General features: G+C 32.9%; 1 protein-coding gene across 2 annotated transcripts in view; it reads right to left on the bottom strand.

The window, feature by feature from the left end:
- Window positions 1-14,077, bottom strand: part of Ir25a (ionotropic receptor 25a) — a 32,860-nt gene that overhangs the window by 9,288 nt on the left and 9,495 nt on the right. For both annotated transcript variants that reach the window (XM_068761229.1, XM_068761228.1), the window contains exons 6-9: window positions 12,513-12,752; window positions 11,267-11,655; window positions 1,448-1,651; window positions 451-636 (exon numbers count right to left, since the gene is read on the bottom strand). In XM_068761229.1, the coding sequence (XP_068617330.1) occupies window positions 451-636; window positions 1,448-1,651; window positions 11,267-11,655; window positions 12,513-12,752 (1,019 nt within the window). The remainder of the gene's footprint in view (window positions 1-450; window positions 637-1,447; window positions 1,652-11,266; window positions 11,656-12,512; window positions 12,753-14,077) is intronic.

Below are 14,077 nucleotides of genomic sequence, written 5' to 3'. Positions count from 1 at the left end.
ACTATATACACATATACATACACACAAGACTTACAAGAATACTTACATATACACATCTATATACATACATAAATATCATCGTAAATTCATGCAATGCATTAAACCATTCATAGATCACAGTAGAGATAAGATGAAAATCTGCAAAACAATCTAGTTGCATCTGACTTTGGTTCCGATAAAAGAGTTTGCGCGGTATCAACATCGCATAGACTTTAAATTGCCCCGACAGTGACCCTCTGTTAATATGAATCTTAACAAATTCTATCATAGATAACGACTAACTTAAATTAATATTCTTTCACCTAATGTTACTGCAGACAGATACTTTTCTTCTTTTACTCATTGTCATATTTTAACTTATTTTTTTAAAAAAAATCTTTCTATTTAATTTATTTTGCTTCAAAAATTTTGAAGAGTAAAGTGAAATTGTAATTATCTTTGTTTACTTACTCATAAAATCTCACTTCTATTTGCGCCATCCTCTCGAAGTAAGTCATAGCGGAGGAGCCGTTCAACGGCGCGTACTGGATCTTGTATTGCTTTGACAGATCATCTAGCGACTCTATGGGCGTGTCCAACCGCGAAACCGTGAGAAAAGCCGCCAGGTTTGCGGTGTACGAGGCAATAATGATGAAACTGAAATGAACACATAACTTTTAACACTAGTAAAATCCCTGAGAGCAATAGAGAGAGCTATGCTCGGAGTTTCTGCATAAATAACTTACGTAGCTTGAAAAAATGCTTGTCTTAAGTGGCAGTGCACGGGGCACATCGCTCATGCAAGTGACAGCTATTAAGGCTAAAAGGTACTCGAGTGACGACCACGAAGTGGAAAACGCGGTCACGACCTTAGCTGTGTCGACGGTCCGTCTCGTGAGGACACCTGATTTTTAGCGAAATTTTAAGTGGCCTTCAAAATATGCCGCCCAGGGCCCGGGCCCAAGTGGACCATGCCCTAATCCGACCCTCCTAATAACACTACACGACCTAATATTCTTAAAAATTGGAAGAGGTACGTTCCTACAAAAGAAGATAGTAGGCGAGAAGGAAGAGCTACTCTTAATCTTCCAAGTCTTTAATAAACGATTTTCACTTTGGGTCATTTATACTACTGCATTGCGTACATTAATACATCAACAATAGAAATGCGTCAGGTCTAAAAGACGTCCTCGGGGATTTTCTTCCTCTTCGACGCGAATTACCGACGTTTACTTACCTTTGTCCAACAGTGGACATTATACGTTAGAAATGATGATGACAATCATCGTCATCGTCATATCAGCCGATAGACCCTCACTGCAAGGCATAGGCCTCCCCCAAGGATGGTCACAATGATCGGTCTTGCGTTTCCCGCATCCAGAGAGTCCCGCAACCTTATCTATGTCGTCGGTCTACTAGGCTTCCCTAAGTGATGTTACCGTTGTGAAAATAAAATCGTACTACGTACCCAAACAACCACCAAGTAGCAGCCAGCAACCGGCCCGAAAGGTTTTTCGGGGCTTCTCCTCCGCCTTGAGGCGTTAGTGATGTCATACAGAACCATAGACACTCCTTCAAGGTAAACTCCCTTTTTTCTTCGTCGTCTTTATATTTCTCTCTGTTGTTCTGATAGCTGTACGGACTCCATTTATCGAATACCCACATGAGAAAACTGTGTAAAAAAATATTTCAAATAACAACTGTACATATATGGTACATAAATATTAGTAGGTATCTTTGTAACAAAAATAATTAAAAAGAATCGTTGTTTCCTTAATTTTAATTACGAAAACTGATCAAAATCTCTTTGAGCTGTTATTTTGATTACAAGATGCATATATACATTTACACTCTACATACGCCAATACAATTACACAACTCACTACTCCTTAGTATGTGAGTGTACACATATTCTTTTTATTTTTGTAACATATTGTGAATTGTTATTTTTGCTTGAAATACCTCCAGTGCCCATAACATAAGTCATTTCTTACCATAGGCACGGCTATGTCAATGTCAGACTTGGAATATATTCACACGGAAATTGCATCTAGGGATAGTCTGTCCACTTCGTGGATTGTCCCGCAAGTCCGACGTCTCCACTCCAGAACCGTAAGGCCCGCGCCCAGCAGCAGTTCGTTCCGCGCGTTTTGTAGCTTGCGGGTTACTTCGCAGTATTTCGTTTCCGTTAGGATAGAGAACTTAGTTTTTGACCTTTAATTATACTAGGTTTGATAATAATGTTAAAGATTTTAGTATACTGTGATTAAATAATTGCAATTTTTCTTTTATTATTGAGCAAATTTATTGCTCAATTCAGTAATTAAAATTATCTGTATCATCTCAAAAACATTGAAACATTTTCACTCAAGTCGTTTTTTAATTTTAAAAACAATGTAGTTATACCGAAGCTAAGATATTGAACATTCTCAAACATGTTACAAAACAATGCAATACACACTTGTAATCTTTGTGAGACTGAGACGAAACGAATATAAAAGTAATATTTGAGAAAGAGTGAAATACATTTCACCTGTTGTTTAATGTAATTCAGCTTGTAATTTACGTCATTTCTTATCTATAAATCTAAAACATTGAGTGTAAATAACGTAAATTATTATAATAATTTTATAAAAATCCTCAACCTTTAAAAAGTTTCAATTGTCTACAAAAAAAAATAACAAAAATTCTATATTCAAAATGCGATGGATTATACATTACTTATTGACATCAAGTCCGTCGTATGTTCTAATAATAAATGCTTAAAACTTCAAAACAGGCCATAGAGTCTCGTCAGGGCATTTTTTAGAGAATATATCGTTATATAATAAACATTGAAATAGCCTGGTGTCGAACACAAAATTTCTAAGGTGTGTTATGTTCATTGAACTGCTGTAACCTTAGGCACACAAACCTTTTTTTTAAATATTTTTTACAGGTCGATACCAATAGGAGCTATCAAAAAATCCATCCAGGATCCTATTGTTAAAGTATATACATGGTCTAAAGAATGGTTTAACGTGATGGTGAAGGAATTGTTCATCAACGAACAAAGTGCAGCTCCTGTAATCTATAGACTTTATATCGGGTGATCGATAGTAAGGGTCATTCTTCTTCTTCATCATCAATGTCAGTTGATAGGCGCCCACTGCAAGACATATGCGTAGGCCTCTCCTCAAAGATTCTCCACGATGAACAGTCTTACTCTGCTCACATCCAGCGATATCACACTACCACATGTCGTCGGTCCACTTAGTGGGGAGCCTGGTCACCACTAGAGAACCTTTCTACCACAGTGGCCATCGGGTGCACGAGCAATGTGTCCAGCCTACTGCCAGTTCAGACAAGCAATTTTTCGTTTCAATTCAAGATCCATTATGGGATAACATTAATAAAATATTATATACAGATGATATAATGTTACTTTTGCCTTCATTTCCTCTCTTTCTTGCCTACTAGAGGCACGAAAACGTTAGTAATCTTGACCAGGTAACTCGCGATGATGATAATAAAACAAATAGGTGTAAAAACTTAACTAAACTAAACTAAGATTTCTTTTATGACAAATAATATACATTTACAGTTTACACCTTTATAGCTTTTAGACTTGTAACTAATCACCCCGTATTAATGTATTCAAAATTTTTGCGATAAACTTTTGTTATTTTTATTAAATAGTAAATAGATGCCATTTTGTAATTTATAATTGATGACGGTTATTTTTAATTGATTAATTAATATTAATTATTATTCAATTGAATTTATAGTTTCACAGTTAATAAACTTGTCCAGAACACAGGTCGTACAGTATAATGAAATGAAACGTTGAAATAGTGCCATAACCAGCATTCTGTACCAGCTCTACCGTTAAGTTTTTTATAACTGCCTTTATCTTCAACGTACCGCGTCCATTTTGTACAAGTTTCGCAATCTTAACTTCGTACCTAAACACAAACCGACATTTGAGTTATAATATAATTATTTTTAAGTATCGCTCATAAATAACCGGCATAAAAAGAACAAATGTTATATTTTCGAATAAAAAAAAATAACTGCTACTATTTTCCAAATTCTTAGAACATTCTATTTTCAAAATTATTTCTCATCTGATGTTCGGAAACAAAAACAAAAAATATCTGCAAAATGGACTTTTTTTATTCCAGATGAATATTGTTATTATTTAATCATTTCTAAGTATTATTATTTATTTCTATTATTCTCCTAGTAATATCAATATTATGCAGGGAAAAGGTTTACGTAAAAGTATTAAAGATGTAACATATTTACCATGAAAGGCATCTACAAGGTTATGATTTGTTTCCATAATTGGATTTAATTACTTGTGCAAACGGCTTATCTAATGGCAATAAATCGCCAATTGTACAGTGATCTATTAAAGTAACACCTTTTATATAGAAACACAACATAAGCTAGGCAGAACGAAATACCGTTTTACCTAAAATTTATGTGTCTTTTGAATTAAGGAACAGTTATTTCATATAAAGAATAAGCCAAGCGTTGCAATGAACAATATTTATTAGTATGTAATATTACTCGATAGATGGCGCTGTAACATATTTGTAAACCAATTAGAGTTAAATAATTCTATTTTAAGAAAATAATATTTTTAATATATAATTTTCACTGTTATAATGTTTTAATGTTTATTTGAAAATAGAAACGTATCAGGATTCAACAACGAAACTGTATTTCGTGATCCTCTTAGGTCATTTAACCTTATATTTTACATTGAATTGTATCACTAATCCAATGTATTTTATTACTTTTCTAAATTTTGAAGTATTTAAGTCTTTTTATGTCTTAAAAATAAGAAAGTAACATGCACGAGTGTTACTTTTACGAGTTTCTTTAATATATATTGCGTAAAGAGTGACGTAAAGTGTAGTTACATTCAAGTTACACGACGTACGATGCCACCAACCTTGACCGCAATAGAGACGGTTATTTTGTATATAACCGACAGACGAAACTTTACGGTGGCGCGTACGTCCAATGAGGTCACCTTATATAAGAGGAGTGAATTTCATAATTTACACTCTTTGGCATGCAAACGAGACATCTGCTTTCATAAGATAGTCATATAAAAGCTATAGTTGCTTTTGCAAACTTTTGTTCGGCTTCTTTAATACATTTATTTTCATTGGAAGGTCACTAAGCTTTTAGAAAACTATGGATTACTGATGAATTAAAAAAAAAAAACTTGCTTTCAATGCACTTGAAACACTTTTCTTAGCACGCTTGCCTTGAAATTTGACCACCCCAAAAATAAACAATAATTTTCAACAACACGGTAAGTTTCTCTTCTCTCACATCGTACCGTATGTTAGAGCTCGCGTATTAATAATTGTGTGATTGATTATTGTCAATAATAATTTTTTGTAACTGGCCAGTGTGATTATTCGAATTATAGCTCTAAAAAAATAACTCATTTTAAATAAAATTTTCACGTGCACTACATACATCGTTATGTTATTTATTTACCAAATTGGAAGGAAACTATAAAATTAGGTTTCATCTCCGTTTTTTTATTTAAGGCTTTAGTAAGCAATCTCAGTCAGCAACAAGGTCGACCATAACCTCTTTACAATAATTATACTTAAGAACTCCTTCAAAGTCTAGACTCAGATAATTACTTTAATTCACCGGTTTAAAAGTCAAAAGCCAAAGTCTTAGGTAACTTAGACAAATTGAAATTCAAGCAAGAATTCCTACTGGCCTCGGCTATACCTTTGACTCTATAACATAAGTTCCGATTCGAGTGTAATAAGATTAAGGATTTGATGTGTTGCTATTAATTTTAAAATTTCATACTGATTCTTTTTTTATTAATTACATCTGTGGTCAACCTATTTCCTGGCAAGAGGGCAATGAAAAAATTTACCAGTGCGGTGGGTTCAAGGTCTTTTTACGGTCGTATTTGGTGGGCAGAAGAGGGAACAAAAATAAACATGATATATGTTTATTTAATTTAAAAATAATATAATTAAATTATATATTATTTTTGGGGCCAGATATACTTTTTTATTATAGGAGCGTATTAATTAATTAACGTCAACCTATAGGCGCGCACTACGAAGCATAGGCCTCTTCAAAAGATGACCACAACGGTATCGCGGTGCTCTCATACTCCAGTTTCTTGCGACTTGGATTCGGTCGTCGGTACAACTAACAGGGACCTACTCACGCCGTGTTAAACATATATTTTGTTACAAAATTCGCTTCTATGACAAAAACCATGAAGCAATTTTACATTTATCCACGAAAAAATCAAAGCTTGTATATCTATATTTAATGGAATCAGGCGTTATTTTGCGGTAGTCCATCCTAAGTAAGAAAATTACCAATATTTAGCCACTTCCGCACATGCAGTGGTAGTCGTGCAACAAAGTGCACCGCCCGCCAGCCCGCTGATAAATGCGGATGCGACAAACAACGCGAATTACACAACTGCAACCGTTAAATCACTTAACACGTGTTCACCCCTCCACGGGGCATCTTCAGGAGTTATGTTACACCGATTAGTGCCAAACACAGAGTCACTGCATGTGCGGAAGTGGCTAAATATTGGTCCTTTTCTTGCTTGCATATTTATGTTTAACAATGTTTAATTAATAAGGCATATTATTGTTATAAATATTGCATAGAAGACAAAAATATCAGGGGTTAGTATTATGGTAATTTTAACTTGACGACTAGAAAATTTATAACATGAAAAAATTGTCGTTAAATCAGGTAGTATCAAGTTCTTTGACAGGTTCTTTTCAATAAAATCAAAATTCCGGATCTACCAATAGCATTTAGATAAAATTGGGACCAATAAAACGATGTATAAATACATTTTTATATGCCTTGACTTTTCAAAAGTGCTTTGCAAAGCCTATTTGAAAGAATAAATATTTGTTTCATAGTATGTTGATAAACTGTAATGATAACACCACTATTTATGTATTAAATGACAATTAAAAAAAGAGTATTTTGAAAATCTTGCAGCGAGACTGGTCAGCAATAACCAAGAGTATTTTTTAAAAATAAAAAAAAGTTTTAAATCAATATCCACAAGCTACTACAGAAAAACTCAACTTTTATTTGTAGCTAATTAAAGTTAAATTAAATTATTATATTTATATTCCTAACAAATGAATAATATTTGAACAATACAAAATAGTAAATAAAATGAGGATCTAGTACACATGGCAACAACAAAGTATAATGTTAACCTCGAAATACTACCGTTGTGTACTTTTGGCGCCAAATCAAAACGAATGTTTAAACGTTGTAACATGTATTTGTATTTTGTTCTAATTTAAAAGTTATGCCATAGTTATAAGGTATGTTTTAGTTTGCGTACTATGATAAAAAGTAGCCCTGATATACATTTTATTTATGTACATTCAGAAATACGGAAAGCGGTAAATTGTTGTAAATGCGACATAATATTTCAACAAACGTCTTGGCAAGCGTAACTAGACGACAGTGATGTTTAATTCTATACTTCGCCGCCATTTTTATTTGTTATACTTCCGTATGATAGTCATTTAAATGGGATACAACTTTCGTCTTATAACGCTTTTTATTACTGACCACTGCGACGAAAATATTTTTAATTATTTATTATTGCGCGTTCGAATTCAAATTTCCCGAAACGAGAGCCCACGGAATTTATTACTGCAGCACTTTGGGTAAGCAGCGTTAGATAATGTTAAAAATGTGTCTAAAATTGTTTCATGGATTTTAATCTTTTTTTAAAATTCAAAAGCCAATTTCAATCCAACGAAGTCGTTTGTTTGGTTTTTACATAAAGATGACTTATCTTCATCAACAAACGGGAGTATATTTTTTTTTCAGTGTGATGTTTACCAAGGCTAGTTCCTGCTATATACTACACTATTTATATTTTTTGAAATATTCATTATCATCGCCATTCTACCCGTAGAACACCCAAAACAAGACATAGGTCTACATCGTTTCAAAATCGACAATATTACCTGCCCACGTAACGGTTCTACATTACAGACTTTTCAACAAAAAAAACAAAGATGTAGCCATGTGACCTTTCAACTTGCCGTACCTCCTCAAGATAGGATTTACTGTTGAATCTTTTCGTGAGCTGACCTAGAACATTGTTTTAATCCTCAAGGCGACTGCAAATGCAATATAAAAACACAAACATTGTGTACAATTTAGTAATAGCCATATTTATTTATGACTATTAATAGCTATATCAATGTAAAACCTAATACACCGTAGCGATTCAAATTTTTATCAATAAAATAATTTAGGCCTCCCTATAGATAACACTGACATTGACCTTAAAAAAGACATGTCTGCTTTATGAATGAACGTTCTACACTGCTTTGTTCTTTGCCGATCCGTAGTTTACTTCCTTTTCTTCGCGCTATGTAATGTGCCATATTGTTAAGTAATCAGTATATGGAGTGCTTAAAGAATCTAACCTAATAACAAAATTAAATTTCAATAGATACTTTCTTGCACTACAATAATATATATGTGTAACCTTTGATAAATAGTGACTTGAATAAACTGAATATATAATTGTCATAGACCAACTGAATCATTTCGTAATCTCCACCTAATACAGACTAATATACTTATAAAATGTATCTTTATGAAAAATATATACAATAGTTTATTAACATAATGAATATGACAAGTATGTTCAGTGCAATTCTCTGACGCCATCATTCCACAAGCGGATACGTCGCACATAAGACTAGCAGTATATTTGCACTTTGCTGTACGTTCATAGAATTTTAAAACTTTATGCATGCTGATAACAACATTATACTATGATCTGTTTTAAAAAAAACGCTTGTATTATACCAAATATTGAGGTGAAGTCTTCCTCTCATGGAGTAATAATATATAGGCGGATAGAAATAAAAAATCGAAAGCAGAAACGACATGACAAATCTATTTTGTTTTTGTTTTATAGCAATTTTATAAGCAACAGCAAATCTGTTAGTACACTTCACAGCTGTTCAAAAATCAAGCATTGTAGGAACTGAGGTCCGTTCGTGCATAACGAGGGTCACCAACCTGTCATTCAAGAAGCATTGCCGGAAATTCTTTCGTAAATTCTCCCGACGCTAACGGTTTTCCGAAGTGTTCGTAATGTTAACAAGATAATAGCAACCGACTAAGTCGAGGTCTTTTTTAAGACCCCCGTTATTGGGGGTCGCTTTCGCCCCCCCCCCCCCCCCATCTTGTTTTTGGGACAGGAGTTATTTTATGATATTTCCTTTGACAAACTTTCTCTCTCTTCCTTCACAATTCCTCTTTGTCTTCCTTCATATTTTCTATCATTCTCACACCATTTATTTACACTACAGACATGCATCGCTTACCATCCCTTGCCACATTTAATAAAATCTTAATCACATTTACATTTCCAATCGACTATGTCGTTTTTTTTCTTAATTTATTAATTTTAAGTTATTTCATAGAATTTATTCATCAAAGTATATTAGTGTCCACTTATACGGCTTTATTACGCTTAATTACATCACTTATTACCTTGTGACAAACCCCTAAGAAAGTGTGGACGCTCTCTTCCTCCTCCACAAGCCACTCTTAGCCCCCATATACGACTAATTCGAGGTTCGGCCATTTCGTGCCCTACGGTCAGAATGCTAACCGGGTATTATCGATGAATGACTGCCCCAGGGTCTCTTTGTAAGGGCACTTCAGCATAGTCACTCCATGCATCCGCCTAAACGATCTAAGAGCTCGGCGGCATCCCAATCCTATGACATTGTAAAATATAACGGCCTGAGCTGCCGCTTTCCCAAAGGCCATCGAACTTTGCTACTTTTTTTACGTTTTAAACTAAGCGCTAACTCGGAACTATAAATAAGAGTTCCTACCTCGTCCTAACCTCAAAGCGCACGAAGTTCATAGCGAACTGTCAAATAAGCATTTACAACGTTTTAACATGACTACACAGAAAACGTATAGAAGTAAACAAAAAATTATAGATAAAACTATGTTGTATATTTTAACTGTTGGCATCGTATATTGATTCAAAAACGCCCTACAAGAAATGTTGACTCAACAACTTCCAACATAATATCTTTAACCTTGTCCTTTGAAAACAATGAGCAATTGAACTCAAACTAATAGACCTTCATCGATTTATTACGAAGTACATACTAAACTATTTTATATTGACTAAGTAATTTAGCATGTGTGTTTCAAGTGATGAAAAGGATCTCTAAATAGCCACAAAAAGGGCTATACTTGATTTGAATACAAGATAGAACTAGAAATGAACAGATCAATAGATGAAAGAAAGTAATCGTCACACCCCAGCGGATTGGCAAGTTGAAATGGCAGCAGGGAGGCCACATACCATGCAGAACATATAGCTGCTGGGACCTTAAGGCTCTGGAAGGTGGATCACGAACCGGCAAGCACAGCGTAGGATGCCCACGCGAATTGGATGAAGCTGTAAAAGCTTCTTAAGTAACAGCATAACATCAACCAAGAATAAGTCACAAGCATTGTAAATCTATGAAACAAGCCGCGGTCTAGCAGAGGACGTTCCACGGATGAAATGTTTAATTTGCATTCTTGTATATACATTGATTAACAAAAACTAAAACCTTTTTACAAAGCTAGCGTATAGATAAATTGTAACGATAGATATAACGCCTTTCAACACCTATTTATTCTTGCCCTACAAAGATAATATTCAAATGTTTACGGTTTCCTGTTTCATTCTAATAAAGTCGGCAACTTACACATAGCACGTGTTCACATGAACTTTTATTGCTCACGGAATCCGCGAGCCATAAAATCATGGAAGCTATAAATTAATAATTCTGAAAATCACCAAATATGCCCCAATATACCGTAACAAATATAGTAATTATTAATGAAACTTTTTACTATAATTTATATTTTTAAATGACAATGATAATGAAGAATGGATATTGAAATTGCGTTTGACAGTTCCCTATTAACTCCACGCGTTTAAAATTAGTATTTGCTGTTCCTAGCTAGCACCACAACGTCTGTGGGGTCAGTTAGTTCAAGATAATCAGATAATTCTCGATTCAAAATGAATTAAGTTAAATATACAAATAATTACAGCAATTAGTTTGAATTTACAATTAATATTATGGCTGAAATAATAAATTTAAAGAGCTAAATCTGAAACATTATTTAATTGGTAACTTACCGTCATTACTATGGTATTAAAGAATTTTAAAACAAATCTATATCCATTATAAAACATACGACTTACCTGGTAAAGAAATACGCCGCCAGAATCGACAGCCAGACGTCGTTTTCTAAAACCGTTAGAAATTTAAATAGCGAAGTTGGAGTCCTTGGTAATTTCATCATGATAGTAATACCAACTAAATCGTAATATGGTACAGTGAAGTCAACTACATTTTCCCTCTCAGCCATCACCGATAAGGAAGTCAATCCTATATCGGCACGTTTCTCAATCAACTCCTTGATTATACCATTCCAGTTTCCATTTTCATCCATTGTACCGAAGTGACCATCTGGTGCTAGTATGATTTCATAATCAAACTTAACAATTTCTCTTATCTCCTCTATAAGATCAATGCAATAACCTTTAAAGCCCTTTGGTGCATCGTCATCTCTTATAATAAACGGATGTTGCTGCAAACATTCAAAACAAACAACACTATCTAGCATAACCGCTTCCTATTTACATAACTAACAAATATTTTAAAACTAGAGTCTATTGTAAAATAAGTTATAATAATTTTGGTTTCATTTTTTAATCAGTAGGAGGTATACATTTAAAAACGTTGTTTTTTTTAAAAAAAAGCAAAATAGTGGATCTTGATATAGTTTTCGTTATAACAGTCACTATACAGCTATAACGGTATTTAATTTAAATACTAGTAATAGAATAAAATAAAAATGTAATCATCAAAAGTAGAATCAAAAATTCCAAAAATAATCTTTTTGATTTTAAAATAAGAAAACGTTTTCAAAATTTTGATTAATACATAATAAAATTAATAATTGTTTACTATCCATCCCTGTAGAGTTTAGAATGCCAAAGGTAATTGGCCTGTCACCATGTTCGAATAAAAAAAATTATTGTAAAAAAAATTGAAAAATTAATGTACCATGTTTCAAAGTGATTATTTTATATAAGATGATTGGAAGTATGTGTAATAGAATTCAAGTTGTTTGCTGACAAATAAGCTATATATTCAACGCATTTAAGGCTTTTATACGAATAACCAATTACTCTGAATACGGTAAATAACGAAATATCTGACTTATTTTAGAATATATAATAATTAATTTGAGAACACTACTCTTATTAAAAATCAATTATTATACAAAAACATTCTAATCAAGTTTAAGCTATTTAACACACACATTCATATAAGTTATCGAAAAAAATCGTAAACATTACAATTGTTTACACAACTGTTATTAAGCAAACGCGACTCAATTTTATCGCGTTTTATTTCAAACAATGAGAGTTCATTACCCACCTCCACGGTAACAATTCTATACACGAGCTGCGCTGAATAATCGCTCATGTTGTCAGCTTCGGTGAGAATCAGGGGATTAGAAAGGCCGGCCTTCCATGTACCCAAGACGCGGCTGCCAATGGAGGCGCCATCTTTGACAGTAACAGCTGATATATCAGTACTGAACTCCATGTAACTTCTACCATTCATTGGATCATCTTCTGGTATATAAAATGGTGCGTAAGTCGGCGTCTCTTTAATCTGCAATTTGTATTGTTACAAAAAACTTTAAACAATATTGGAGATGTTTATGTATACTAAAATATACGGATCAATTGATTATATGTGTAAGTTTTAAAGGGGTGAATGTATAGCTCATTTGCTGTCAATTAATATATGTTACACCTTATCTAAAAGTCAATAGTTTAAGAAATAACGTAATATAGCATGAAAAGCGTTTACAGAATAAGGATCACTACATATTACAAATATTATTGTCTGCTATATCTATCTTCAAATTTTGTACGGACATAGTTATTAGCTATCACGCATTCAGATAGAAGAATATAAGAATTTATTGTATTTTAGAATAATCACTTCATACAGGATAATTGGGAATAGATATAAACGCTTTGAAGCTACATTCAGCTTTATTTTAAAGCTTTAAATTATGCTTAAAAGCTTTCACACCTATAATCAATCAACCCGCTATTTACGTCATAATAAATACCTAATAAATGCTATAATAGATACTAAAATGCTATAAATGTTCCATACAAAACAATTTCTTTCACGCTATTGGCTTTATCCAAAGCGTCATGGAATTACAGACAGAATAGTTATATTGTGCGTATGACTTATACCATATCATGCTATAACAAAATATGTAAGTAGTATGATCTTGATTCATTCACAAGTGTGGCATTAGCAAGAATTAGGTATAGCCCTAAGTTTTTAAGAACTAAATGTAATACTTAACTTAATATAATATGAAAAAAATATGAAATGTAATATAATATGTAATTACTTATCCGTCTATGTATTTTAAATATTATTAGTCTCTGTTATCGCGCATAACATTTAATCTAAATTGTAAGCATATGTTTATTCACCTTTAGCTATACTTAAAACTGCTATAAGTTAAAACTTATTATTAATTAGTTAAAAATGAACAAGTTTTTTTTTAAGATGTAAGTTTTCCAAATGTTAATCTAATAAATACAAATTTTAAAATCCTCTTTTTGATACAAAACCATAGAAAAATATTAAGTTTCTTTGCTGATAGCATTAATCCATTCTTTTTTTCACTGTCTTTAAAAGACGAGACTACTACGGCGATTGATCATATAGATATGAAAAACCGCCTAAGTCCCCACTTTGAAACAAGCGCATCAATTGCCTAACAAATTTCTGGTTACATTACGTTTCAAAGTAATACATAGTGATACTTTCTCACTACAGTTTAGCAACGTAAAAATAAACGCTGCCAAATAAAAAAATAAAACAGTATCTCCAACTTTACTGCCACAGAATCAAAAAAAAATTTAGATTGATTAAGAAACTTGCAACACCAATAACTTAAAAAT

The sequence above is a fragment of the Battus philenor genome, unplaced genomic scaffold, assembly GCF_028537555.1.
Source record: "Battus philenor isolate CCGP_79_NKW_IND1 unplaced genomic scaffold, ilBatPhil1.0.hap1 SCAF_14, whole genome shotgun sequence".
NCBI lineage: Eukaryota > Metazoa > Arthropoda > Insecta > Lepidoptera > Papilionidae > Battus > Battus philenor.
Note: the sequence above shows the minus strand (reverse complement) of the source record. Positions and strands in the feature narration are given on the sequence as shown.